Source organism: Neomonachus schauinslandi, chromosome X (assembly GCF_002201575.2).
Source record: "Neomonachus schauinslandi chromosome X, ASM220157v2, whole genome shotgun sequence".
NCBI classification, from domain to species: Eukaryota; Metazoa; Chordata; class Mammalia; order Carnivora; family Phocidae; genus Neomonachus; species Neomonachus schauinslandi.
In genome coordinates this window covers 15760589-15787893 of record NC_058419.1, presented here as the reverse complement: position 1 = coordinate 15787893, position 27305 = coordinate 15760589, and the positions used below count along the sequence as shown (strand labels likewise).

Sequence of the window (27305 nt, the reverse complement as noted above, 5' to 3'; positions counted from 1 at the left end):
CCCTACTATCCCACTACCCCTTCCCACTTTCCCTGGCTGGGTTAGGTAACTCTTTTCTGTTTTTATAACACCTTGTATCCATATATACCATACTATAATTGTTTATTTGGTCTGTTTTCTCTAATTGGGCTGAGAAGGAGGGACCTTGTTTTCATCTCTGAACCCCGGGGGCCTACTCAGCATAGTACTCTAGTCACATATATTAAAAGAGTGGCTGGCGGGTTAGTGTGAAAGGAAACAGGGAGGTCAAGTGTAACTGATAGTGGTGGGCGGTACATCTTGGAGTTAAGGGAAGTTCCAGAAGTTTGAGTTCAGTTTGCACTTGAGCTATATCTATACCATGGAATATTATTTGACCATGAAAAGGAATGAAGTTCTAATACATGCTACAACAGGGATAAACCTTAAAAATATGATGCTGAGTGAAAAAAAAGCCAGACATGAAAATGCAAATATTGTAGGATTCTGTTTAAATGAAATGTCCAGAATAGGCAAATCTATATATAGAGAAGAAAGATTAGTGGTTGCCAGGGGCTGGGAGTTGGGGGGTGTGGTAGAAAGGGACTGCTAATAGGTATGGGGTTTCTTTTTGGAACATTGAAAATGTTTTGGAATTAGATAGTAGTGATCAGTATATGACTTTGTCAATATACTAAAAGCCACTTAATGGTTTAAAAGGGTAAACTTTATGGTATGTGAATTACATCTCAATAAAGCCATTATCAAACAGTTTGATCAATACAGGTGTTAGTGCCTAGAACATTGTGCACATTTGAATATCAATATGATGATCCAAGTACAATTCTAGCAATATGTTGATGTCATAGTGCTGGACTGAGGACTTCGATTCCATGTTTTGATTTTGAAGCACATATTTTTATATTTTTTTAATTTTTTTAAGATTGTATTTATTTATTTGCCAGAGAGAGAGAGAAAGAGAACACAAGCAGGGAGAGGGAGAAGCAGGCTCCCCACTGAGCAGGGAGCCCGATGCGAGACTCGGGGATCATGACCTGAGCTGAAGCAGATGCCCAACCGACTGAGCCACCCAGGTGGCCCAAAGCACATATTTTTAAATTAAAATATGACCTTTTAGTGGTAGAAGAACTCAGTCGATCTACAAATGCTATTGATGTTCTGATTTGTTAAACGTGTATTATTTGGCCAGCCAGGTGCTGGGAAGTGTTGCATGTTTAACAGTCTTATGAATTGATGGATGGAGGTGGAGATGGTAAACACATTTGGTTGGGACACCTTGGAGCATATTCTGTGTATACATCATTTGAAGGTATTTTTTATTTTGTTACATTACTAATCACCTACTTATTATCTTGATCTAGAAATGCAGTGATATATGCTGTAACCTAGGGAATGTTTTTTCCTCTTGTCGCACTGGATTAGATGACTATTAGACTCTTAGATTTTCAAATTTAATAATACTTTAAAATGGGGGCACCTGGGTGGCTCAGTGGTTAAGCGTCTGCCTTCGGCTCAGGTCATGATCCCAGGGTCCTGGGATCGAGCCCCGCATCGGGCTCCCTGCTCCACGGGAAGCCTGCTTCTCCCTCTCCCACTCCCCCTGCTTGTGTTCCCTCTCTCGCTGTGTCTCTCTCTGTCAAATAAATAAAATCTTTAAAAATAATGATAATAATACTTTAAAATGTAACTGCATTTGGTCTAGAAATTGGTTCTGAACCACAGGGGACTATCATCAGAGTTTTTCTGTTAGCAATCCAAAGGTATGTGTGGCGTACAAAAGAAGCAGTCTTTGTCCAAAAGAAGAGCTTATATGGTTCTTTTATTATTTCCAGGTCTTTTGGTGGGCCTTGTGCTTCGATATGGCATTCATGTTCCAAGTGATGTAAATAATGTGACCCTGAGCTGTGAAGTGCAGTCAAGCCCAACTACCTTATTGGTAAATGTTAGTGGAAAATTTTATGAATATACACTTAAAGGAGAGATTAGTTCACACGAACTCAATAACGTTCAAGATAATGAAATGCTTAGAAAGGTAAGTTCTTCGTTAAAGGGAATATTTGGATTTTTTTTTTAAAGTGTAACTAGCAGCAAAGCGATTCAAGAGAAGAATTAATAAATAATGAATTTTTAATGGTGTTTAAAATCAGTCTCTTGAAATGGAGAAAATCTCAATTAACAAGTATAATATAATGCTAAGGAAATGGACATCTGTACATTTCATTTTCTGATTGAGGCTAAGTACTATAATCCTTTTTGTTTCATTCTGTGATGTTTATAATTGTAATAAATGGTGACTGCTTAGTATTGACTTAAGCAGAATTTATAAGCATTTCTTTCAATTTGCAGATGGTCCTTAGAGTTTATTGGCACATTGAGTTTATTTGATAATACCTAAAATATTCCATTAATATTTCTTTGAATATTATTATTTCTTTCTTGTTTTGACTGTGTCCTATATGGAGGACAATTTAATCTTTCTTTGATTCATAATCTGGCACAACTTTAGGGGCCTCATTCTGAGGATCAGTTACTGTACCATGCAGTGCATAAAGCTTTATGTAGGAGGCTGTGCCGCAGTCTTACTGGCCCCCAGACGTTCCTGGAACTGCTTTCTCCTGTCCCCGCCATAGTCCCCCATGAAGCTTCTCGGGGCCTCTTTGCTCGGGTCTCTTGTTGCTGCCCACCCTTGGCCATGTGCCTCCACTTCTGTCTTCTGCACGGGCAGGACTTGGCTTTCATAGCTATTTGGATTGTGGTACTGACCATCTTTAATGCTTTTTACAATTTTATACGAGCTTAATTTACTTTGCAGTGAGAGTCCTTTCCACCTGTGGAAAATTCCAGTTCCTTAAAAGTTCTAGTAAATGAAATTTTAACATGGGTGTGTGTGTAGCTGCTTTGTGTTCATTTCAGATCCTGCTGCAGTCTTATGAACAGAAAGGGGCATCTGTGTTATTATAGGGAATAGATATTAAAAGAAATAGGCTGTCAGGACTAGAAATCTTAGTCATTCAGAAATTTCTTACCGTAATATTATGCTGTATACCTTTAGAGGTGTGACCTGTGTAAGAAGTCTGTTTCTTGCCGGCAATAATGGCATACCCCCAAATTTTGTTACCAGTTTGGGGGGGTCTCTTGTATTTAAAGCAAAGATATGTTCATGCTTTTTCCCATTTTTAAGATTTTTAATGTCATAGTATTTTACCACCCTTTCCACAGATATGACTTAACTGATTGCTCCAACACTGTCTCCTTGTCGTTTGGTTGAGAAATAGAACAGCAGCTATCCTATATGAAATATTTTTCAGTGACCACAGTAATATTCTTGCCTTTCACCAGTTTAACATTCAATCTTTTTTCTTTTTCATAATTTGATAATGTAATACGAGGTCTTCTACGGGAATTCATCTAAAAGAACTCTTTATTTTAACAGGTTACCTTTGATCCGGAAGTATTTTTCAACATATTACTTCCTCCTATCATATTTTATGCAGGATATAGTCTGAAAAGAGTAAGTGCTTATGTATTTCATATACTTTGAACAACTTTAAACTCCATGGACTTTGTCACGTCTGACCCTTTAGAAACAGGCAGTTCTTTCCAGCTTTCCCTCCCTTCTCCTCTCCTTGCTGAAATTTATGCCTGCACAAAAATTCTTTCTGTTATTTCCTTTTAACGAATAATGCATTTAATATTAGCAGAACACACTAGAATAGAAAACCTTTTCTTGGGGCGCCTGGGTGGCTCAGTCGTTAAGCGTCTGCCTTCGGCTCAGGTCATGATCCCAGGGTCCTGGGATCGAGCCCCACATTGGGCTCCCTGCTCAGCGGGAAGCCTGCTTCTCGCTCTCCCACTCCCTCTGCTTGTGTTCCCTCTCTCACTGTGTCTCTGTCAAATAAATAAATAAAATCTTTAAAAAATAAAAAAAATTAAAAAAAAAAGAAAACCTTTTCTTTTTCAAATAATCGGTAAGTATTCTAACACACTGTAACTTTTTTCTTTCTTCTTTTTTGTTAGAGACATTTCTTTCGAAACCTTGGGTCTATCTTAGCATATGCTTTTCTTGGAACAGCAATTTCTTGTTTTGTAATTGGGTAAGTACTTGAAGGTTAAAACACTTTTTATCCTTCAAATTATACTTTTTAAATAATGCATATTTTATTTATGCAGTATTGTATTCTTGAGTGTGTCTAAGGACCTTTTTCAGTGAAATGCATTCACATAGATAATAAGTTGTTTGAATTCTCCTTAAGGCCAAGGTATTACCATATTTAAATGACACGAGTCAAATTTGGGATTAGTCACAAAGTACTACAGTAGACCCATCTTATTCTTACTGTATTCTGACTTCTTTAACAGTTGCTGTTTTTTTTCTAAAGTAGAAATGTGTTTATTGACCAGGTCAATAATGTATGGCTGTGTCACACTGATGAAAGTAACTGGACAGCTTGCAGGAGATTTTTACTTTACAGACTGTCTGCTGTTTGGTGCCATTGTATCAGCAACTGACCCAGGTATGTGTCCATGAGAGTGGAGCTTCAGTGCTTAAAGTTACAGTGTTTTGCTAGCAAAAGCACATGTGTGCAGTCCTTCCTTTAGGTGTAGAATTCATAAATTCCCATAGTACTGTACTTCCAATTGTAGAGGAAAAAACAAAATTCATAGGTCCTTTTGGCTTAAGCACACATTTTTTAAAATTTCATTTTATTTATTACATTTGCCCATTACTGGTCCTTAGCTTGATGCTGTTTAGACAATGGCTGTAAGGCCTTTTCTTTAGAAATTCAGGTTGGTGTCTATCTTTAGTAATTGGGTATTTGGAGAATATGAACTAGATTGGTTAAAATGCGTAATAATGGTACACTTCCTTTCATGCTTCTGGAAAACCAGTCCCCTAAAAATCTTTTGTTTATATTCAGCTATCCACATATAAGAATAACAGTTTTTCAATGATTGTCAGAAGGCAGTTGTGCTACTGTTAGTGTGATTTGGCATCACTGGTGGGCCTTACTATACGTTAAAGAATTGTTTTTATAAAATCAGCTAGGGACGCCTGGGTGGCTCAGTCGGTTAAGTGGCTGCCTTCAGCTCAGGTCATGATCCCAGGGTCCTGGGATTGAGTCCCGCATCGGGCTCCCTGCTCAGCAGGGAGCCTGCTTCTCCTTCTGCCTGCAGCTCCCCCTGCTTGTACTCTCACTCACTCTCTCTCACCTATGCTCTCTCTAGCAAATAAATAAAATCTAAAATAAAATAAAATAAAGTCAGCTATATGGTTATGAAATAGTTTTTTAAGGTTTTATTTATTTGTTTTAGAGAGAGAGAGCTGGGGCACCTATGTGGCTCAGTGGGTAAAGTAAGCATCTGCCTTCGGCTCAGGTCATGATCCCAGGGTCCTGGGATCGAGCCCCACCCCGCCACCCCCGTCAGACTCCCTGCTCGGCAGGGGAGTCTGCTTCTCCCTCACCATCTCCCTCTGCCCCTGCTTGTGCTCTCTCTCACTCACTCACTCGCTCGCTCTCTCAAATAAATAAAATCTTAAAAAAAAAAAATGCTTTAGAGAGAGAGTGCACACACGCAAGCAACCCCGGGGGGGGGGGGCGTAGAGAGAGAGACTCTCAAGCAGTCTCTGCACTGAGCGCAGAGCCCCATGAGGGGCTTGATCTCACAACCCTGAGGCCATGACCTGAGCCAAAACCAAGAGTTGGATGCTTAACCGACTGAGCCACCCAGGCACCCCTGAAATAGTTCTGATATGAGCACAGCTGGAGAATGAATACAATTCTATGGAGTTAGGTGGTAGTTTTCCTAATATAGTATGGGTGAGCCTCACAGCTATGTTCACTGTAGGAACTTAGAGAAGATGCGGGCTGAAGACCTAGCGTTGGGACTGGGGTTTTTGAACTAAGGATGCAAGGTTTCTTTCACTGGACTTGAGGACCTTGGCATAGGTTTGTTCTGTTTTACTTTTTGCTCTTGTAAGTTAATCATCTTCTTTAATTGTCATGCGGCACAATTAAAGATGGGATCCTAAGGTTATCTCTGAATTCCTGTGTTGACTCTGATAACACAGGGCATTATATATAGGGAGTAGGAAAATATGTTCTCTACTTTATACGAGATGATTTTACAAAGCTCAGAGGGCATTTTACAAAGCGATTTGTATACTTCAGCATTTTTAAAACTGAAAATCAAATTGCTCCTTTCAAGACCATCAGGGCTGCCCCCTTACTGTTTAGAGCTGCTCCCGTTATCTGTATGAAGATAAGATGGTTTTTGCAAGGAGCCAATGGTCCTTTTGCTTAGAAGCAAAGTCCTTGACTTTTCAACATCTATGAGAAATCTAAGTCAATCGGACTGGCTGTGTTACTTCAACCTTCTGATTTTGTGTTGGTAGAAGTATTGCCGGGATGCTCGAGCAAAACTGTTCTGCTCATATTAAGTTGGACGGTTACATTTCTTCTGAGTTATATAGGCATTTTCCCCTATAATAATTCTGTTATTTTGCAACAGTTTACTTGCTAGAAGGGTGAGCCATAGGTTTTCTTTGCAAAATTCTTCAGCACCACTTTTGCCCTCCTTTTCTTGGTAAGCTTTTGTATCAGTATATTCCAGATGAAATGCTTTGCAGTAGAAACTACATCTTTTAAAATGCAAGTATCGTGTTTTGTTGGTTGGCATTTGAAGGGGCTTTCCCATCTCTGGTTATAATAATCTTTCATGTCTGCTTGGGCTTATTTAGTGAGTGATCTGTATGTGACTCAGCAATTAAAGTTATATTACAACTTCAATCTCATCTGATTTTTCTAAGAATTCTCATGGAATTGTTGCCTAGAAGGAGGGTTTTTTTTGTTTTTTGGGTTTTTTTTTAAATCTTCTCAGGCTGTGATAGCCTGATCATTGGCTTCTTAAGTTAAATATAGCAGCTGTAATTCTGGTCATAAATTTTATCTCAGCCAAAAATCAAACTTGTGCTTTCATTTCCTACTGTCTTTGCTAAACTAAACCAGTGTGCTTGAAATTTGCAAGTCAGATAGAAATGAGTTGTAAGGCTCCAGGGAGAAAATGAAGTTTGCAGCAGGAGATGCTTTTTGTAATACCCTTCTTCATCAGATTAATGATCACTTGGTCTGTAAGAAGTTCTGTATATATTCTTTATGGAAAAGAAATGTGCAAGACAAGCTGATTAGCATTTGCATGAAACATATAGGTCAGCTCAATCCTCCAGGGTTAATTTCAGCTGTTTGTAAGATAAAGGAAATATTGCGGGTACACAATTAGGGAAAAGAGAAGTATCAACGGGAACATACTGAATCTTTAATATGGTAAGAGAATGTTTATTGGGATCGGATCCTAAGAGGAAGAGGTCAATTTCTAAGTGGCCATCATAATCATCTATGAAGGGGACTGTGTTACATTCGTGATGTCTAAATACTCCCCTCTTTCTACTTGCTAGTGACTGTCCTTGCCATATTCCATGAGCTTCAAGTGGATGTTGAACTCTATGCACTTCTTTTTGGGGAGAGTGTCCTCAACGATGCTGTTGCCATAGTGCTGTCTTCGTAAGTGTTTGTTTTCTTGTTATTTTCTGTATTTAGAATGTTGGGGTACTAGGAACCGAAAGTCGCTTATTGAATGAAGTGCATTACGAATGCAGATGTTTGAAAGACTGAGGCATTGTTTTTTTCCTCTTAAAGAAATACATACTTACAGCCAACATGGAAAATGTGGGGAAGAAAAAATGGTATATCCTTCTCACACCTAAAGGCAATTACTCTAAAGATTCGAGGGCACTGACTTTTATTCTTGTTTTCTGTGCATGCTGTTTTTACACAGTTGTGATTGTGATGTGTATATGATTTTTTATTCTGTTTCAACATTATAACATGAACATGTTTTCTTTTTTAATTAAATTAAATTTTTGGAACAGATAATATATTTACATGGTTCAAAAATCAAAAATGTACAGAGGTAACATAGAAAAGTCATGTTCTTACTCCTCTTTTCATCCACCTGTCCCCCCAGCCCCTTATATGTAACCATTTTGATTAGCTTCTTGTGTATCCTCCTATTTCTTTATCCAAATGCAACCACACATATGAATAAATATTCTCATTTGCCTCTTATTTCTTATTTTAAAAGTAGCATGCTAAATATATTCTATGCCTAGCTTTCTCTCACATAACTATATTCTGGAGATCTTTCCATATCGAAGCAGAGAGTTTCTCATTCTTTGTTTGCAGCTACAGAGTATCCTATGTGCTGTACTATGAACTCTTAAAGTTGATTTAATCAGTCTCCTATTGCTGGAAGCATAAAAGAGTTTTCAGTCCTTTGCTATCCCAAACAATGCTGCAGTGATTAACTTGACCTCACCTGTTTTATACATTAGTAGGATAATTTTCCAGAAGAAGTGAGATTAGTTATGTTAAAGGATAAATACATTTGTAATTTGGTAGACATTGCTACATTGCCCGTCAAAGAGATTATGCCATTTTGCACTTTAAGCACTGAATTATGGGAGTGCCTGTTTCCTCATAGCTTTCCCAACAGAATATTTGTCAGGCTTTTACATTTTTGCCAGTTTGATGATTGAGCAATATCTCATCGTAGTTTAATTTGTATTTCTCATATTTAACATAAGCATTACAGAAATGTTTGTTAATTTTTAGAAGTGTTAAGACAATTATTGAAATGAGCAATACTCTAATCTACTTATAGAAGTTACTATACATGTTATTAGAAAGTGTTTGCAGGTGAAAGAATGAGTCTGAACCTCTGAGGGACTCAATCCTGCCAACCCACTCCTACTAAGCAAATATCTAGCCCCGTGGACGGTTGCCTTTACTCCATACCATCTAGTGGCTGGAGGCCAGGGACGCTGCTCAATATCCTTCAGTACACAGGCAACATCCACCACCCAACAAATAACTACCTGGCCCCAAATACCAACAGTGCCGGAACTGAGACACCCTGGTGTTTTAACCAAGATCACTTGTACGTTGTTCTCAACATTGCAGTTGGTATCATCTACTCCTTCCTTGTATGGTACCTTTTTGTCATTATTTATGATAATAAAATTAATACATGTTTGTAACAATCTAAAGTATTTGACTTAGTAGAAAATTCCTGAAATTTCAGTTCTCAAATAACCACTATTAAGGTTTTCATCTAGGCTTTTCTATTAGGATATTAACATACATATAAATATATTGATAATTTTTATTTTATTTTTTAAATTTAATTTTGTTTTATTTAAGTTCAGTTAATTAACATATATGTATTATTAGTTTCAAAGGTAGAGTTCAGTGATTCATCAGTTGCATATAACACTCGGGGGCGCCTGGGTGGCTCAGTCGTTAAGCATATAACACTCAGTGTTCATTCCATCAAGTGCCCTCCTTAATGCCTATCACCCAGTTACCCCATCCCCCCCACCCCCTATATTCATAATTTTTAAGCAAAAAAGGCATAGTACTAAACATACTCTTCTGTAACTTGCTTTTCTCACTTGGACATTTTACTGTGTTAATACTTCTATTATCCCATTGTATGGTACACCACAAATTTACCTCTCCTACCCCTTACTGGTTAATGTTTGATGTTTTCTAATATTTTTTATTGTGAATGGCACTGCAGTGAACATATTTATGTGCAAATCTCTGTGAGTCCTTGTGAGTTTTTCTGTATGATGATTTTTAGAAGCCGAATTTCTAGGCCAGTGGATATGATCAGTAAACAATTGAGAGATACAGTCCTATTGCCCTCCAAAAATGTAATATAGGTCTATTTGAAAGCAGTTGCACTGCATGTAAAAGGAGCCGTAGGTATAGTAATACCCAGCTTCCAGGAATGTAGCACAGGGAAATAGTCCAAAATTCGGAAAAAGTGCAAATATGCTCTTTCACCTGTCTATTATAGTAGCAAAAATATTAGAAGCAACTTTTACATGTCTAACAGTAGGGAAATGATTAAACAAATGGTTATATCCATTTGGACCATTTTTGGTCCTAAAAACCATAAATGGTGGTGGGACCCTTTATGTATAGATAAGATAGCATGACATTAGAAGCCATTTCATATTTATGAAAATAATATTTTTTTAACTTAACTATGGAGGTATGAAAAGAACTTGGTGTACATGGTATAGCAAGCCCATTTTTCAGCCTTGAACCTTAAACATTGTGGTAACCACAGGGAGAATTCATTATATTCCTGGGAATGTGTTTTTTCTCCTTCTTTTCTTTGACATGACTTGCATGATGTCTTTGAGTCCAGACTTTTTATAAAAACACTGGTACGTCAATTAACTGAGATGAGAACTGATTTACTAATGGTAGACACTCTCTCCAGACACCTGCTGACAGTGATTTTCTCAGCCACTTCTATTTCCCAGGGTGACCATTTTAAAAAGAAGCATTTTTAGACCAGGTTTGGACTTGTAAGTTCAAGGCAGAGAGTGTCTCCTGTAATTGTGTGTCTTGGCCTCTTGCAGAGTGACTTTCTTTTCAAAAGTTTGAGGTAGAGATTCAGCTGGGTAAGCTAAGTGGATTCTAATTCCTTGGATGGACTTTCAAGCCCTTTTCCCTATAAAAGTCTATTTCAGTGAGTGAATAGATGTTAGGCATTGGGCCCATTCTGGTATTCTAAAAGTTGAAAGGGTATTTCAGTCATCTTTTTTTTTTCCCATAGGAAAAACAAAATGTGACCAGGTTGAGTATTGAGCAGTGTTCTTTATATTCTTATGCCTCTGCTGAAAACAAGTGGAATTTTTCATTAGTTTGTTCACATTAGTATGTTAGGGCTTGTAGGCACTCAGTGGTAGGAAGTCTTGAACAGAGTCATAAAAGAATAGCACGGCACAGTATCTTGACGCTGGAGAAAAAGGCTCGGTACAACTTCACATAGAAGACCTTGGAATATTCTATCTCCTGAAATTGTCATTTAAAGTAAAAGCTGAATTTTCTTGCCAGCTGGATCCACCACAGGGTGTTTAGTAACCTTTTGTCCTTATTTTGGCAATTCAAATCAAAAGTTTATGTCCCCTCTCCCCCCCACCCCTCCCCCAGCCCTGATTTCATCTTTCAAGCTCTACTACCCTAGAGAATGTATTTATTTATTTATTTCATTATTTTTTAGATAGAGCTCTTAACGTAAAAGTTGCTTCTAGAAGTGAAAACAATCTCTCTCTTGTAGCTCAATAGTGGCATACCAGCCAGCTGGGGACAACAGCCACACCTTTGATGTCACAGCCATGTTCAAGTCTATTGGGATTTTCCTTGGGATCTTCAGTGGATCTTTCGCAATGGGTGCTGCAACGGGTGTGGTGACAGCTTTAATATCCTTTTGTTAATCTTTCCTCGTTAACCTAAAAAGTGCTTGAATCCTGTATTCCATGGTCTCTCCTGTTCCAGAATTGACATTGTGTTACAATTATGTGTTTAAGATTTATTTTTTTAAAGATTTTATTGATTTATTTGACAGAGAGATAGGGAGCATGAGAGAGAGAGAGAGCACAAGCGGGGGCAGCGGCAGGCAGAGGGAGAGGGAGACGCAGGTTCCCCGCGGAGCAGGAAGCCCAACGCGGGACTCAATCCCAGGGCCCTGGGACCATGACCTGACCTGAAGGCAGATGCTTAACTGACTGAGCCACCCAGGGGCCCCCATTGTGTTATAATTATTAACCTTATAACCAGGGACTTGGTTGGAAAACATTATGTAATCATCTTTACCGATAAGTAAATAAAGGAATTTCCTTGTTTTGCATTAGGCTCCGTGCTCTCCAACTTTCACTACACAAGTCTGATTAGATGCAGTGACCCTCTGGGAGTGAATTTTAAGGTTGTAGACAAAATTGATATAAAGGTAAATACATTCCAGTGAGCCTCTGGGTATTCTGTGCTGCTGTTCATTTGCTCTTTGTTGAATAGGACAAATAGGAAGTGTACGACCATGATGTCAATTGAACAAAATCAGCTTCCTGGGTTTGGACAGATGGGAGTTCATCTCAGCTCTCAACAGTTTTAACCTTCTGTTCTAGAGTCCTTGGCACGGCCACTAGTTTGCTATTAGAAGTGTTGGGCAAGTCATTCTTGTGCTCATTCAGAAAACACTTGATTGCCTGCTGCATGCCAGATGCAATGCTCTGGGCATCAAAGATGGACAAGACAGACATGGCCTCTGCCTTCCTAGAGCTTCCAGTATAGGAGCACTGACACTTCACGTGGGCCCTCAGTGTAGGAAGGTGGCAGGTGGGGACAGCAGGCAAGATGAGTGGGACTTGATAATCTCTAAAGAGCTTCCAGCTCTAAAACTTCTAAGATATTTTCGTATAAAACAAATACTTTTGGGAGCACCTGACTGGCTCAGTCAGTAGAGCGTGTGACTCTTGACCTCGGGGTTGTGAGTTCGAGCCCCACATTGGGTATAAAGAGGACTTAAAAGTAAGATCTTTCAAGAAAATAAAAAAACAAATCATTTTTTCAAGGATCTGTAAGTTTGCTCTCCTTCAGCCTTGTGCTGGAAGAGACTTGTCTTATGGCTTTTTACAGGTGAACTGAGGCATGAAGAGACAGTAAAAGGTTCTGAAGGAGGAGCCAGGACAAATCATATCGCTGTCCCATTACAATCTCCTTGAGGGGAGGGAGTCTATCTTGTTCATCTTTCTGCTGTGGTACACATTTGTGGAAGCAGATGTAGATTCCAGCCTGAGATTTGTCACTGGTCTGCACAGGCCCTTCCCCGGTTGACTAACAAATACTTTTTAGATTCGTATAAGTGAGTGACACGCCCCGGTTTCTTCATCGTGGAATGCTCTACATCACGGAGGTGCTAGGGGATCAAATAAACATGAAATCTCATGGAAATGTCATGTTCTTAGTAATTGTAAATTGCTATAATTAGGGAAGCTGTCTTGCTTTGGGTTGCAGATTAATAGAGGTGGCCTGTTGTGTGTCTGATCTGTTGCTCGCGTCTCTGTCCTTTATGATGTGGTTTCTGGCAAGGCATGCGATACCCATAAAACAATTGACAAAACTGTGTGACTTCCTCATGGAAGCAAAGACTGCTGACTCCTCAGTACAATGCTCACTTTAAGAGGTCCTTCACTTTGGCGCTTCCTTATTCTGTGACTTGTGTTAGATTGGAGAATGCTTCTTGCCCTTTCATGGTTGCCTTGCCTCGGCTGTTATTCTTTGTAGTCTTACTTGTGTATTACAAGATCTTGTTACCAACCTTGACAGTCTTACGTGACAAAGTTCACCAAATTACGGGAGTTCCAGCTGTTGGAGACAGGCTTGTTCTTCCTGATGTCCTGGAGTACCTTCCTCTTGGCTGAAGCATGGGGCTTCACAGGTAGGGTCCTTTCTCCTTTTGATTGTAAGCCTTCACAGGGAGTGACTTTGCCAGTCATTGTTTCTACATGGGGGCACATCCTCTAGCATTTGAACATACTTGTTAGCATTGGGATTTATGCTATCACTTTAGAATATAAGAAAGATGTTTAATGGAAGTGGTTCCTCTGAACAAAGTAAGTCACAACTGGAAATTTCAACACTAAGCATATGATCTTCTGTAAAATACAAGCCTCAGTATGAAACTCAGGAAGTCTCCTTGACGTGAACTTGGAACTTGCTCTCTTTATAGGTGTGGTTGCAGTGTTGTTTTGCGGCATCACACAGGCCCATTATACATACAATAATCTGTCCACAGAGTCTCAGCATAGAACTAAACAGGTAAGAGAAGCTTTATAGTTTGTGAATAAATGTTTCCTCCTTGGCAACAAAACCGAAGTCTTTCTTTACTGAAAAATCATCTTTAGTTGGTTCCAAACGATGTCTACTCCTTTCAGCTCCTCTTCCTTGGACTCCAGAGAGAGATGGGATTGGCAGGTCGAAGGGTGGCTGCACTGAGGGTAGAGATAGTTCAGCAGAATAGCTAGGGGCCATTATTATTGTGGTTCCAGTGATCAATTGGCTTCCCTTCCTTGTTTTCCTAATCACATCGCTTTTAAGAGCAATGTTTTGGAAGGTCTGACTAGAAGGACTGCTGGGTGATAGAAACAAGATTAATTTCTGATCTGACTGGCTCTATTGCTGGGTGACACAGAGAAGACTGACCTCCTTCGGGTGCTTCGCAGCTGCTCTGTCTCCAGGAATGTCAACTACACCAGTGGTTGGGTTTTATATGGTGCCGAATGATCAGGTGTGCAGAGTACCTGAAGGGAATTATAAAGGAAAGAGGCATAGCATTTCCTAGTCTCATGAGGCGTTTGGGACAAATGAATGAATAATATGTAGTGTCTGGAATAGAAACAAATGCGTACTTGATTATGATTAGATGCTTTCAGTTTTGCCAAAGGGCTAGAACAGTGAGATTAGCCTGGAAAGGACTCCTGATAAAGCAGGAGCAAATGTCCTTATTCTTTTCTTCTTTCTTCTGGAGCCACAAATTTAGTATATGACCTGTGCTTTTTCCTAACTCCTAAAAGGGATTAGACTTTTCTTCCCCCATGCATATACACTGAGGCTACAAATCCCTTTTACGAATTAATTTACTGCGGTAAGTGTAGAGAAGAAAATTAGCTGGGGTGTTTGGTATTTTTCTAGACAATGGAGTGGGGAATTAAAAAAAGCAAACAAACAAGGTAGGCGTTTCCAGTCTTGTTGGTGATATGAAGCTTGAATAACATTAAAAAAAAAAAAAAAAACCCAGACTAATGGAACTTCTAGATTGTATGTTTCAAATGATATGTCATACAAGAGGTCAGAGAAGTGGGGAAATGGTTTGAGGCTTGAGGAGGCTGGAAAACTGTCATTGAAGAAATGGTGTACCTAGAAAGATTGGAAGGATTCAGAAAAGCATAGAAAAAGGATAAGAAAAGAAGCCATAGGGGAAACAGTACCGGTAAAGGCAGGAACAAAAAGGTAGCTAGCATTAATGAATGGAAGGCCGCAAAGTGTGGCTCAGGGGTAGGGCAGACAACGGCCAGACCTCCCTGTAAGGTCTGTGAGCTGGGGATGATGTTGACATTTCTAAATGGTTGGAAACAAAAGAAGATTTTTTGACACGGGAAAATTATATGAAATTCAGACTACAGTGTCCATTAGTAGTTTTATTGGCACACTGCCACACCCATTTTTTTTAACATGTAGTCTCTGGCTGCTTTTGTGCTACATTGGTAGAACTGAGTGACTATGACAGGGACCATGTGGCCCACAGAGCCTCAAATATTTACTTTCTGTCTCTGATCCCTCCCAGGAAAAGTTTGCCAACCCTTGGTGTTGTGTATTAAAGCAGAGAGTCTGTGTTGTTCCAAATCCTGGTTCCACTGCTTGCTGGCTGTGTGACCAGGGGCAAGTTACATAACTTCTCTGTGCTTCAGTGTTGTCATCTTTAAAATGAGGATAATGATAGTACCTACCTCATGGAGTTGTGAGATTAAAACGAGATAATGCTTGTAAAGTCCTTAGCATAGTATCAGGCACACAATAAAAACCAGATAAAGCTTAGCTATTATCGTTAAACAAATAAGTATAATTATAGTATATTAAGTCATTTAAAGTAAATTAAGTATATACTTATTTCCATTTTTAATTCCCATTTTTCAAGAATGAGGCAAGCCCGGTTGAGAAAGGTTAACTTGCTCAAAGCCATGCAGCCAGCAAGTGGGAAAAGCAGGCTTGAAGCCAAAGCGTTTTGACCCCGGGCACATGTTATTTAACCACTACCCTGTTTAGTGGGGCAGAGGGCGCATGTGCAAGAGCAGTGGTAGATAACTACGACAGACAGGGGGATGCTGGATTACAGAGGGCTCATGGGACTCATGCATTCGGCAAGTCAAGTCGCAAGTCTCGGGTCCCTGCCGTGCCAGTAATCCTTGCGGGGCAGTGGTGTGAACAGGCGGGGCACGCAGGCAGCCGGGGCGGGGAGGAGCATGCACAGGGCTATAACCCGCAAGCCCGTGCTCCCCGAACAAGGGCTAAGACCCACGTAAAAAGGGCAATCACACGACAAGGCGGTGATACGAAAGTTGTCATGAAGCATTTGATGCCAAGGGGAAAGAATCTGTACTGGATCTTCCAGCCTAGAAGAGGGAGGTGTCTTCAAACTGCCGCATCCAGAGAGACTCACTGGGTGGGGGTGTAGGATGGGGGCAGCAGGGTAGAGTATTAGGGGTGGGGTGTGATGATAGCTTTAGACTAAGGTGGTGGCAGGGACAAGGGACATCCCCAAAGAAAACTTGACAGGGTTTGGGGGAGGAGGAGGAGGACAATGACTGAACATGGGGATTGACAAAGGAAGTGATGGGGGGACGTGCGGGGGCAGCATCTCTGGCTTTATCTGTGGGACGAGAAATGTCATCACTACATTTGCTCCCCTCTGAAGCACCTGTTTTGGGGATATACATGAGCTTTACATATGTGAAGTGTCTGCTTCGTTATCTTAGTGATGATACTCGTGTTTTCAAATTATGTAACTTAATGTATTTACTGGACTAACCTTTTAAAATTTCGTTTCAGTTGTTTGAGCTTCTCAATTTCTTGGCAGAGAATTTCATCTTCTCCTACATGGGACTGACACTGTTCACCTTCCAGAACCATGTCTTTAACCCAACATTTGTAGTAGGCGCATTTGTATCCTTTGTTATGTGTTCTGTTTTGAAAACTTTTTCTCAGTTGGGATTCGCACGTGTCTTCTGCAGAGATGGGTGATAAAAATACATTTAAATATATAAAATTTCCCTCTGCGTAAAACAAAGGAGGATTGCAACTCTTTTTTCCTATTCCATTTATTCTGTTCTCTCTTCATTTTTGTGTACTGCACAAGTAACACAGGTTGAGATGACCGAAAAAGGTCCCCGGCCATTCCATCCGTCCCCCCAAATAAAACTGTCTGTCCTCTGTCACTGAAGGGAAGAGAGAGAGAGTAGACCCTGGGAAAGAGCTTGCAGTCTGCACCACGGGGCAGTAGTTGTAGGATGGTGAAGGGCTGAAGGAGGCTGCTTTCCTCTGGCTCTGGCTCTGGCTTTAAAAATCAGTCAAAATGGAGAAGCTGAGCACATGAAAGAGCACACTCAGTAGTGCCAGCCGCGGGAGAAGACGGGCGAAAATGGAATGTAACACATGTGGGGAGCGGCGGGCCTCCAGAGGGAGGAGGCCCAGCTCCACCACTGTTCCAGGAGAGGACAGGGAATGGAAAGATGCAGGTACACACCTGTAAGATGGAGTTCCTGTCTGATAGCTTCTAGTTTTATCCGTAAAGTAGGAGGTGAGAGCATCTCTGAGGATCAGGAATCCAGGGACAGCTTAGCTGGCTTCTGGCACCTCTCCTGAGGTTGCCGGCAGGCTCTGGACTGGGGCTATGCTCTTTCAGGACTTGACCAAGGCTCGGAGGATCCTCCCCAAGCTCACTCACATGGCTGCTAGCCAGAGGCCTTTCTTCAGAGGACCTCTCCGTGGGCAGCTCACAGCACAACTTCCCCCAGAGGGAGCGAGCTGAGAGAGCAGAGCACTAAGATGGAAGCTGAAGTACCTTTTATGACCTAATCTTGGAAGTGACCATCATCCCTTCCACCACATTGTACCGGTCACACTGTTGGCCCCTGGTACCGTGTGAGCAGGGACTACATGAAGGTGTGAATACTAGGAGGCAGGGATCGTTGGGGACCATCTTGGAGACTGGCTTCCACAGGCGATAGGAGTTTTGAGGAGAAGGTTGGGAAACAGACGTAGAGAGTGTGGGCGAGCGAGTGAGTGAATTGACCAAAGAGATGCAGTCGGATTGCTGAGCAGTATTAAGGATGTGTGTGAGTTTGAGAAATAGGTACAAACAGTAGACTCGGTCTGCCCTGCTGTACTATTTTGTCCAGGAGTACTTGGCTGGAAGCATGGAGAAGAGAGAGAGATGGGTCCTTCAAGGTTTGGGGTTTAGTCAAGTGAGTGCAGTGAAAACCCAGAGAGGGGCGAATGAGTATAGGGTACCAGGAAGAGCTTACTAAGATGTGGCTGAGAAAGGAAGTGAAAAAGGGAGCAGACTGGTTGTTTGAGGAAAGAGTTGAGGGCTCTTTGGATGGGAGGTGTCCCAGGGAGGGGAAGGTGGGGGAGCCATCCAAGGGGGATAGATAAGCGTGAGACATGGAAGCAGAGAGTGTGGTTAGAGAGGGAGAGGTTTGAGTTAGTGGTTTCAAAAAGAAATATTTTTAAAAACTACTTCAGAATGAAGTTTCTGCCAAAGAGATTACCAGGAATATTTTTAAAATTAAAACTCTAAATAGAATCTCTATTAGAAAATAGGGTATTACTGAAATGCCATTCTGTTGTGTTTTAGTCTTCTGGGAATGAACTTCAGGCAAAAAAGAGAAAACCCTTTTAATAAGAGAAGAACTCTAGCTGGAAGACTCCCATGAGATCAGTCCCTTCATATCCTGCTAGTCTTTGAGAAACTTGAGCAGTCAACTGGCTTGATCTGCTATACTTATCCAGAAATGAGGCCAAATATTCTCTATACATTTCTGAGTCTGTGAGGAATTCAGGTTCCTCAATGCAAAAGCCTACCATGAAAATTGACTTACCAGGAGAGAGTTGTCCTCTTGCTGGCTATATTAGTTAGGATATAGGCTTGACGTTATGTGACAATGACCCAAATTAACCAAGGTTTAACCAAGGCAGAAGTTTCTTTCTTTCTCATGTCAAAGTCTGAACTATTGTGGCAGCTCTGCTCCACAATCATCAGGGACCCAAGCAGCTTTCTTGCACCCATCCCTCAGGAGTTTGCCCTTATTCTTAGGGGCCAGCAAGGCTCACCCCTGTGTCTGCCACTTCCCTTTAAGGACATGACCCAGAATAGGCACACATGAAGTGATGTTAACATCCATTGGGTTACACATGCAAGAGAAGCTGGATATTCTATTTTTTATCTAGGTGACTGTGTATGCAGTTGAAAATTGGAGGTGAGAATGAGGGAGGGTCTACCACTAGAGAGGAAGGGAAGGATAGATATTGGGGATATAACTAGCAGTCACTGCCACATTGGCCCACGTGTTTTGTTGTTATTTTCTCATTTTTTTAGGGAAGCACTATTTTTAATAACTTTTGTATTCTAGAGTAGTTTTAGATTTACAAAAAAATTATGAAAATAATACAGAAAGTTCTCCTGTACCCCACACCCAGGTTCCCCTGTTGTTAACATCTCACATGAGCATGGTACACTTGCCACAATTAATGAATCAGTACTGACACGTTATCATTACCTGAAGCTCATACTTCATGCAGATTCTCAGAGTTTTTCCCTAAAGGCCTTTTTCTAGCCTAAAATCCCATCCAGGATGCCACATTTTATTTAGTTGTCATGCCTCTTTAAGTTCCAGTTGACTGTGACAATTTCACAGACTTCTTTTTGATGACCCTTGATAGTTTTGAGGGGCTCCTGGTCAGGTACTTTGCAGAATGTATCACAACTAGAATTCCTGATGTGTTCCCCATGGTTAGACTTGGGCTTGTGCATTATTCCCAAATAAGACACAGAAGTAAGGTGCCATTCTCATCATATTATGTCAAGGGTCCGTACTTATTAACATGTGGATAATGCTGATATTAGCCTTAATCACTTGACTGAGATAGTGTTTGTCAGGTTGCTCCACTGTAAAGTCAGTGATTTTTTTTTTCCCTTTCTATATTGTACCACTTGGAAGGGACTCACCATACGCAGCAGGGAGTTAGGTTCCACCTTCTCAAGGACAGAGTATCTACAAAATTATTTGGAATTCTTTGCATGGGGGATTAATCTGTTCTCCATTTTTATTGTCATTTATATCAGTATGGACTCATTGATATTTATTTTATACTTTGGGTTATAACACATTACTACTTTTTAAAAATCTTGTTGCCCAGGGGCACCTGGGTGGCTCAGTCGTTAGGCGTCTGCCTTCGGCTCAGGTCGTGATCCCAGGGTGCTGGGATCGAGCCCCGCATCCGGCTCCCAGCTCCGCGGGAAGCCTGCTTCTCCCTCCCCCATTCCCCATGCTTGTGTTCCCTCTCTCACTGTGTCTCTCTCTGTCACATAAATAAATAAAATCTAAAAAATAAATAAATAAAATAAAATAAAATAAAATCTTGTTGCCCAAACTGTTCCAGCTTTGGCCATCAGGAGCTCTTTCAGTGGGTACTTTGTCCCTTTAGCACACTCCCATCATTGTGTGTTTTGAATTTTTTTTAAGCACTTCCTTACTCTCTATGGAAGATGCTTCACGCTCATCTTGTGTATTTTCTGCTCCAGCCTCAGATCAGCCATTTGTCCAAGGATCCCAGGTTCTTTTTATGGGGGAACGGTATTAGAAACCAAGATCTGGGCTGTAAGTGTGTTCAGTGTTATTGGGTTGTCCTGGTTTCTAGGCACTCTCAGCTGACACAGGGAGGAAATATGTATGTATATACTAGCTCCTGTATGTACATATACATATATGTGTAATCATCCGTATCTCTATTAAGCTAAGCATAAGTTCATACTGATGTCTCTACCGCTAATCCATTACCACATGCATCATCCTGGCCTCCTCTTCTTGATGACCTGTGAACTCCCATTCCAGTAGTGAGAAACGTGCCTCCCACTGTCCACCATCCCACTCCCTTAATTGTTCCATTCCAGCATACAGGAGCATCAGAATCGTTAACCAGTACTCCCATGGGAAACAACTTGACCAACAAGCCCATGATGCTTATGTGCAGTTCCTCGTGCCTTTAGTCTTACAGACTCTGTCCACTTCCAAAGTTACTGAAGCTTCTGAAGATAGTCTTTCCCCGTCTTGAGTGTGTAGTCTAGATAATATTAATAGTAAAATGAAATTAACCTTAACCTATTAATTTTAGATTGCTATTTTCTTGGGAAGAGCTGCTAATATTTACCCCTTGTCCCTCTTACTTAATTTGGGTAGAAGAAGTAAGATTGGATCAAATTTTCAGCACATGATGATGTTTGCTGGTAAGTTGTAACTTTCCCTCTCTTGGCCCACTCCACGAAACCACTCACAACACATATGCTAGCTTGATTTTAAACAGAAATGATGTGCTAGTAATATAAGAGTCCCTTAAACATTGAAGTTGCAACCTCCAATAGAAAATTCTTTTTATAGTGTCCCATTCCCTTCTGTGAAAATTTTCTGGTTTCAAATTCCTGGTTCAGAAATCTGTCACATGTAGTAAAGAAGGCAAAGATGTATATGTTTTCACCCAGAAACCTGTATGCGACTGTTTATGGCAGTTGTAGTCATAATTGCCGAAACCTGGAAACAGCCCAGTGGGTGAACAAATAGGCAAACTGTGGGATGTCCATGAGGCCGTGGGTGCTCCTTAGCACTAAAATGCACAACTGGGGATACACTCAACAACATGGATGCACCTCAGAGGCATTGCGCTAAGTGAAAGGAGCCAGTCTCAGAGGGTTACATTCTCAAGACAAAAGCACAGTGACGGAGAACAGCTCAGGGGTTTGGCAGAGTGACAGAGAGGTGGGGCTAGAAAGATGTAGTACCAAGGAATTTGGTGAGGGGGTTGGCGGGGGTGGTGACACTGTTCTGTGTTTTGGTTGTGCTAGTGGGCCTACGCCTCTATGCATTGTCAAAACTCGTGGGACTGTACGCCCAAAAAGAGTGGATGTTACTGGGTGTAAGTTTAAAAATAAACTTTAAGGGCGCCTGGGTGGCTCAGTTGGTTAAGCGACTGCCTTCGGCTCAGGTCATGATCCTGGAGTCCCGGGATCGAGTCCCGCATCGGGCTCCCTGCTCGGCAGGGGGTCTGCTTCTCCCTCTGACCCTAACCCCTCTCATGCTCTCTGTCTCTCATTCTCTCTCTCTCAAATAAATAAATAAAATCTTTAAAAAAAAAATAAATAAAAAATTAAAAAATAATAATAAATAAAATTTAAAATATTGTTAACAGGTCAGAGCATGTCAGGATCCTCTACTAATTCTCTGTATCTGTATATACTTTTGTACGTTAATACATAGTATGTGTTTGTTCACATGCTTCTAAGTTCTTAGAATGTGCCTTATTTCTCTGAATTTCTGAAGCTGGCATTGGTAAGGAGTTGCTGAAGAAATGCCTCTTTCATTCCCTCGCAGGCCTCCGTGGCGCAATGGCATTCGCCTTGGCCATCCGAGATACTGCCACTTACGCACGGCAAATGATGTTCAGCACCACACTTCTGATTGTGTTTTTTACCGTGTGGGTATTTGGCGGTGGCACCACTGCCATGCTCTCGTGCTTGCATATAAGGTAGGTAGTGCCTGGGAACCTCATTTTAATATTAAGTTCTAATTTAGGGGTGTTTTTTTTTCCAATTATGAGAAAAGTTTAAGCTTTGACAAATGTATAATGTTTTATTTTTTCCTTTTAAAAATTATGTAACCTGTAGTACAGAGAAAATGGGAAATGTGCAAAGTTAAAAACCATCATTTATACTTGGAGGGATGTCCTTCCAGATCTCTTGCTGTGCGTCATATGTATTTTTAACAAAAAGGGGCAACACTGCAGGTATTCTTGTAAAGCAATTTGTAAATGTACTATAGCATGGACATTTATGTTAGGAAATATATTTACATCAGAACTTCATGGCTGCATACACCATAATTTATTTAACCAAATCCCTATCTTTGGACTTTTGCATCGTTTCTAGGATTTTTCTGTTACCATTACCATTTGAGGATTTTGCTACTAAGTGTTACCATTAACAGTGTGAACATTCATAAACGCACACACCACTGTGCACTTGTTTGATTATTTCCTTAGGATCCATTCCTAGGAGTGGCATTGCTTGGTCAGAGGATATGCATATATTTAAGGCTTTTGATCTGTATCACCCAATCAGACCAAAAATGTTTCTTCTCATCTGCAGCATATAAAACAGTCCAGTTTATCTCAACCCTAATCTCAGTACTAGACGTTATCTTTCTTTCTCAACTTTATGATCAGCACTGTCTGTAACCTGACAGTCCGAGGCCAAGATTGCAGGGTCTTAGTGTTAAATGCATACTAGTTAATGTATTCAATTGGAAAGCTCCCTGTCCTTAGGAGTGCTGCATTGTTTCCATGGATACAGCAGCCTGTGTTGCTAAAACTTGTAGATTTTAGTTCTGTGTTTGGCTGAAACTTCATAGACCTTCTGCTGAGCCTCTAGAATGTGTAGGGTTCATTAGAGAAAACAGCATTTCACATTTTATAGAATCTGTTCTCCATTTTTTCCATTCTATTATGCCTTTCTCTTAAACATTCTAGAGACCAGCCGGCCCTAAATCACACTTTGAATGTTGTTATTATTGTCTTGATTTCTTTTTACTTTTCAAACTCCTTTCTTACCATTTCTGTGCTATTATTGTGTATAATTGAAAATAATGTTCTTCTAATCCTGGTCATGACTTCAGGGAGGACCTGGCATTTGTTGAGTACCTACTATGTGCTGGGCATGGTGCTAAGTACATTTCACGTATTTATCTAATCTCAATAGCTCCATTTTACAAGTGAGGAAATAGTGGCTTCAGAAGTTTCTAAGTTGTTCAAAGTCATACAGAGAATTAAGTCTCACACAGAGGAGCCTCCAGCCTCACCTCATTTCTTGTAGACCATGCTGCATCAAGAAATGAGGGTGTTCACTTTTGGAAGGATTAAACTCCTTTCTTGCCTTAAGAGCTTGTAAATGACGATTCTTCCTTATTCTACTGAGAAGAACAAAATTAAATATAAGATAATTTATGAAAAATAATGCTCTTCAGTAGAGTCTCAGCTTTTCCATGGACTCAGTTCTCTTTCCTGATGACCCTCCACACAAAATACCCATGCCTCCCACCCCTCCAAAAAAAAAAAAAAAACCCCACCTAGAGTTGAATCCACCTCACCAGATTTGCAAGCCCTTTGGCCCCATCTTGCCTGTCCTGGAGCATAATTTGGCACTTAATTATATGCATTGCCTTACAATCTTAGGTTAGTTCTTATTGTGGTTGTTTGGGGGGTTTTTTGGCCTCTTTGTGAGCAGAGGATGGATTTTAAGTTTCCTTTCCCTCCCCCCAGATTTGTCTAGTACAGTTTTGAAGATGCTGAGAAGTCCTTAAAGTTTAAGACTCAGGCAGACTGAGATTTGACTTTGAGTTCTTACTCCTTCATTCTCCAATTCTGTGGGCTTGGGCAAGTTCTTACCTCTTTTTACGCCTCAGCTTCCTCATTTGTAACGTGTGTGATAATACCTGCCTCCTTGAGGGTTGCTGTAAGGATTCAGTGAGCTAATGTCTGTAGAGCTCTTAGCACAGCATTTCCAGTGTGCCTTTTATTCATTCATTTGATTAATACCAATTGATCGCCAACCATGTGCCAGGCACTGTTTTAGGCTCTAACTTAGTGGTTCTCAATGGAGGGGTGCAATTTGGCAACGTCTGGAGACATTTTTGATTGTCAGTAAGAGAGGAGGCTGCTCCTGGCATCTAGTTGGCAGAGGCCAAGGATGCCTCTAAACATCCTGTGGGGCAGAGAGCAGCACTCCCACAACAAAGAATTGTCTGGACCAAAATATCAGTAATGCAAAGGTTAAAAGACCCTGCTGTGGAGGGATACAGTGCTAGCAGTAAGATAGAAAAGGTCCCTGGTCTCATGAAGTCTGCACTTCAGTGGGAGAACACAGACAATAAGCTAGTAAACAAATAGATGAAGGAAACAATTTAGATGATATTAAGTGCTGTGATGACAAACACAGTATGTGATAGTGACTGGGGATAGAGTGAATTGTATACGCAGAGGTCAGGTGAGGTCTCTCTGAGGTTCCTTTGGAGCTCAGTCTACCTGAATGACAAGAGATTGTGAGTTAAACAGTGAGCAGGAGGAAGAGTGGCCCAGCAGTAGGGAAAAGAAGTGCAAAGGCCCTGAGGCAAGAGCAAACTTTGCCTGTTTAATGAACAGAAATAAAGCCCACATAGCTTTATTGGAATATTAGTGATTGAAGGGTAGGTAGGAGCTGAGGTGGGCAAGATCCTACAGGGGCAGGGGCTGGCAAATGTGTCCTGTAAAGGGCCAGATAGTAAATATTCTGGGCTTTGCCGGCCATATGGTCTCTGTCTCAGCTACTCAACTCTAGCGTGAAAGCAGCCGTAGACAATGCGTAAATCAGTTGGTCTGGCTGTGTTCCAGCAAAACAGGAGGCGTACGGGATGGGGCCCTGCCATCCACTTTGGGGAGCCCTGCTCTCTGGCCTTGTAGGACGTGGTGAGGAGTTTGGATTTTAAAATCTTGTAGGATTTTAAAGCAAGGGGCCGACACGAGCTGTTTGACCGTGTGACAGGATGGCTGCGGCTGTTGTGCAGACAAAGGATCCTCAGTGAGCGAGAGCCAGCCAGCGAGCCCTTCCTGCGTCCTTTCACGTAGTTTGTGACAGTGACTCTTGGCTCCCTGTCATTTCCCGCATAGACTTGGCACTTCACGGTCTCCGAGCCTTTGCTCATGCTGTTTCGTCTGCCTGGGCTTCTCCTTCACCCCCCAGGAACTAGCACAGCTCAGAGGCCTCCTCCCTTTGCCCTGTTCTGTGGGACCCCCTCTTCCCTTGGCTGAACGTGGGCATGCCTGTGACAGCGCCCCTCTCGGCCCGCCTCGGAGGGATAGCAGCGTCAGAAGAGCTACTGTGTAGTGAGAGTGAGATGAGGCATCAGGCACTTGAAACATCTTTAGGTACATTTTCTCATTTAATCCTTGCATCAACTCAGTGTGGTGGATATGGTGCCCATTTCCCAGGTGTAAAATTCGGGTTCATCGGGCTGCATAGCCTAATGTCACCCAGCTAGAAAGGAGCTTTGGCCAGACGGAAGCCCAGCCCTCCCCAGTTGCAAAGCCCTTGGGGATTGCGCTCTAGTTGTGTCTGTGCCCCCCACTAGTCTGTGAGCTCCTTGAGGACGGGCGCTGTGTCTCATTCATGTCTATGCCCTGTGCCTAGCACAGTGCCTGGCAGATAATAAATGCTCTGTAAATGTTGATCACACTGAACTGGCTTCCAATAACGTTCCATCCGAGTAGTACAAATGTGCTATCCCCAAGACCACTAGATGTCACTTTAGATGCACAAATGTGTCTAGAGTTTAATATGGCTAAGAAGGTATTAAACAGCTTCTGGCCATTTAACAAAGATGAGACGAGCCTTTCTTTGAATTATGGATCTGGTCATGGCCATCTGTTTTCAAGTACTTGACCAGGATTCACTCGCCTTCCAGATGAGGTCTTGCATCATTTTCCTCCCTTTCGTGTATTCATATTCTGGGATGCTACTGCTACAGCTTCTCACGCTGCTATTTTTTCTGTGTTGTCTGTAGTAGTGACCTTAATCGATAAACATTTGAGCACCTATTGTGTATCAGGTACTGTGCTAGACTCTGGGGCTACAGAGATGAATTGAGACATGGCCTTTACCCTCAAGGAGCTCACAGTCTATTTGGGGAGACTGACAGGTAAATAATTATACTCTACTGTGCTAAGTATTACAATAGAGTAATCTAGAAAGTGCCGTAGGACAGAGGAAAGAATGGTTCCACCTGCAGGGGTCATAGAATGGTTCCTTTGGAACTTGCCGAAAGAGTAGGAAAAACATGAGGGACAGTGCATTTCAGATAGAGGGCAAAGGCGTGGAGGCTCCGGAGAGGACGGGTCTGGGGAGAGGAGTAGGCGGGGATGGCTAATATAGGGTGTATAGAAGAGAACGAGGGGAAATGCGAGTGGAAAGGTAGGTTGGAGTGGCAGGGGCCACTAGTCTGTAGAGAGTCTTCAGTGCCGCACAAAGGGCTTTAGACTTGACCCTCTGGGTTATAAGCCACTCTCAGAGTCTTCTGCCGAGGGAACGACCCTGTGAGTTCTGTGCTTTAGACAGCGAACTCTAGGGGACAGCCTGGCAGCCGGACAACCGTACAGCCAATTGCGACAGACCTCCTGAGTCACAGTGAGGCCTGAGCTTGAGCTGTTGGAATGGAAAGGAGAGAAGATGGGAGAAACTGTGTAGGGCAAGAACGGACAGAGTTGGAGGGTGCCGGTGTTGAGAGAGAGGAGGCAAAGAGAGCTTCCTAATGAAGCCGTTCCCTGGGCTACGGAAAGCAGGAATTTTAAGCAGATAAAAGATAATTATGAAGAAGCCAGGCTAGTATCTGTCCATTAGCCTGTGAAAACCACAGTAACTGGGCCCTCTCTTCAGTCGTCATAACAGAACGTTGCCATGAGAGCCGAGAGGCCCGCAGACACGCAGCTCCCTCCTGGAACTGCGCCGTGCCGGCCTTGTGTTCGACACTACCCGGTGTTCCTATTCCGCAACTAGGGCAGCTC

General features: G+C 41.6%; 1 protein-coding gene across 3 annotated transcripts in view; it reads left to right on the top strand.

The window, feature by feature from the left end:
- Window positions 1-27305, top strand: part of SLC9A6 (solute carrier family 9 member A6) — a 50247-nt gene that overhangs the window by 8272 nt on the left and 14670 nt on the right. Inside the window, exons 2-13 of one of the 3 annotated variants that reach the window (XM_044911561.1) lie at window positions 1812-2011; window positions 3413-3490; window positions 3997-4073; window positions 4381-4493; window positions 7433-7538; window positions 11173-11314; window positions 13224-13329; window positions 13621-13709; window positions 16497-16610; window positions 20841-20952; window positions 22091-22244; window positions 26354-26443. In XM_044911561.1, coding sequence (XP_044767496.1) covers window positions 1812-2011; window positions 3413-3490; window positions 3997-4073; window positions 4381-4493; window positions 7433-7538; window positions 11173-11314; window positions 13224-13329; window positions 13621-13709; window positions 16497-16610; window positions 20841-20952; window positions 22091-22244; window positions 26354-26443 — 1381 coding nt within the window. The remainder of the gene's footprint in view (window positions 1-1811; window positions 2012-3412; window positions 3491-3996; window positions 4074-4380; window positions 4494-7432; window positions 7539-11172; window positions 11315-13223; window positions 13330-13620; window positions 13710-16496; window positions 16611-20840; window positions 20953-22090; window positions 22245-26353; window positions 26444-27305) is intronic. The other 2 variants (XM_044911562.1, XM_021684716.1) reach the window with 2 other exon arrangements.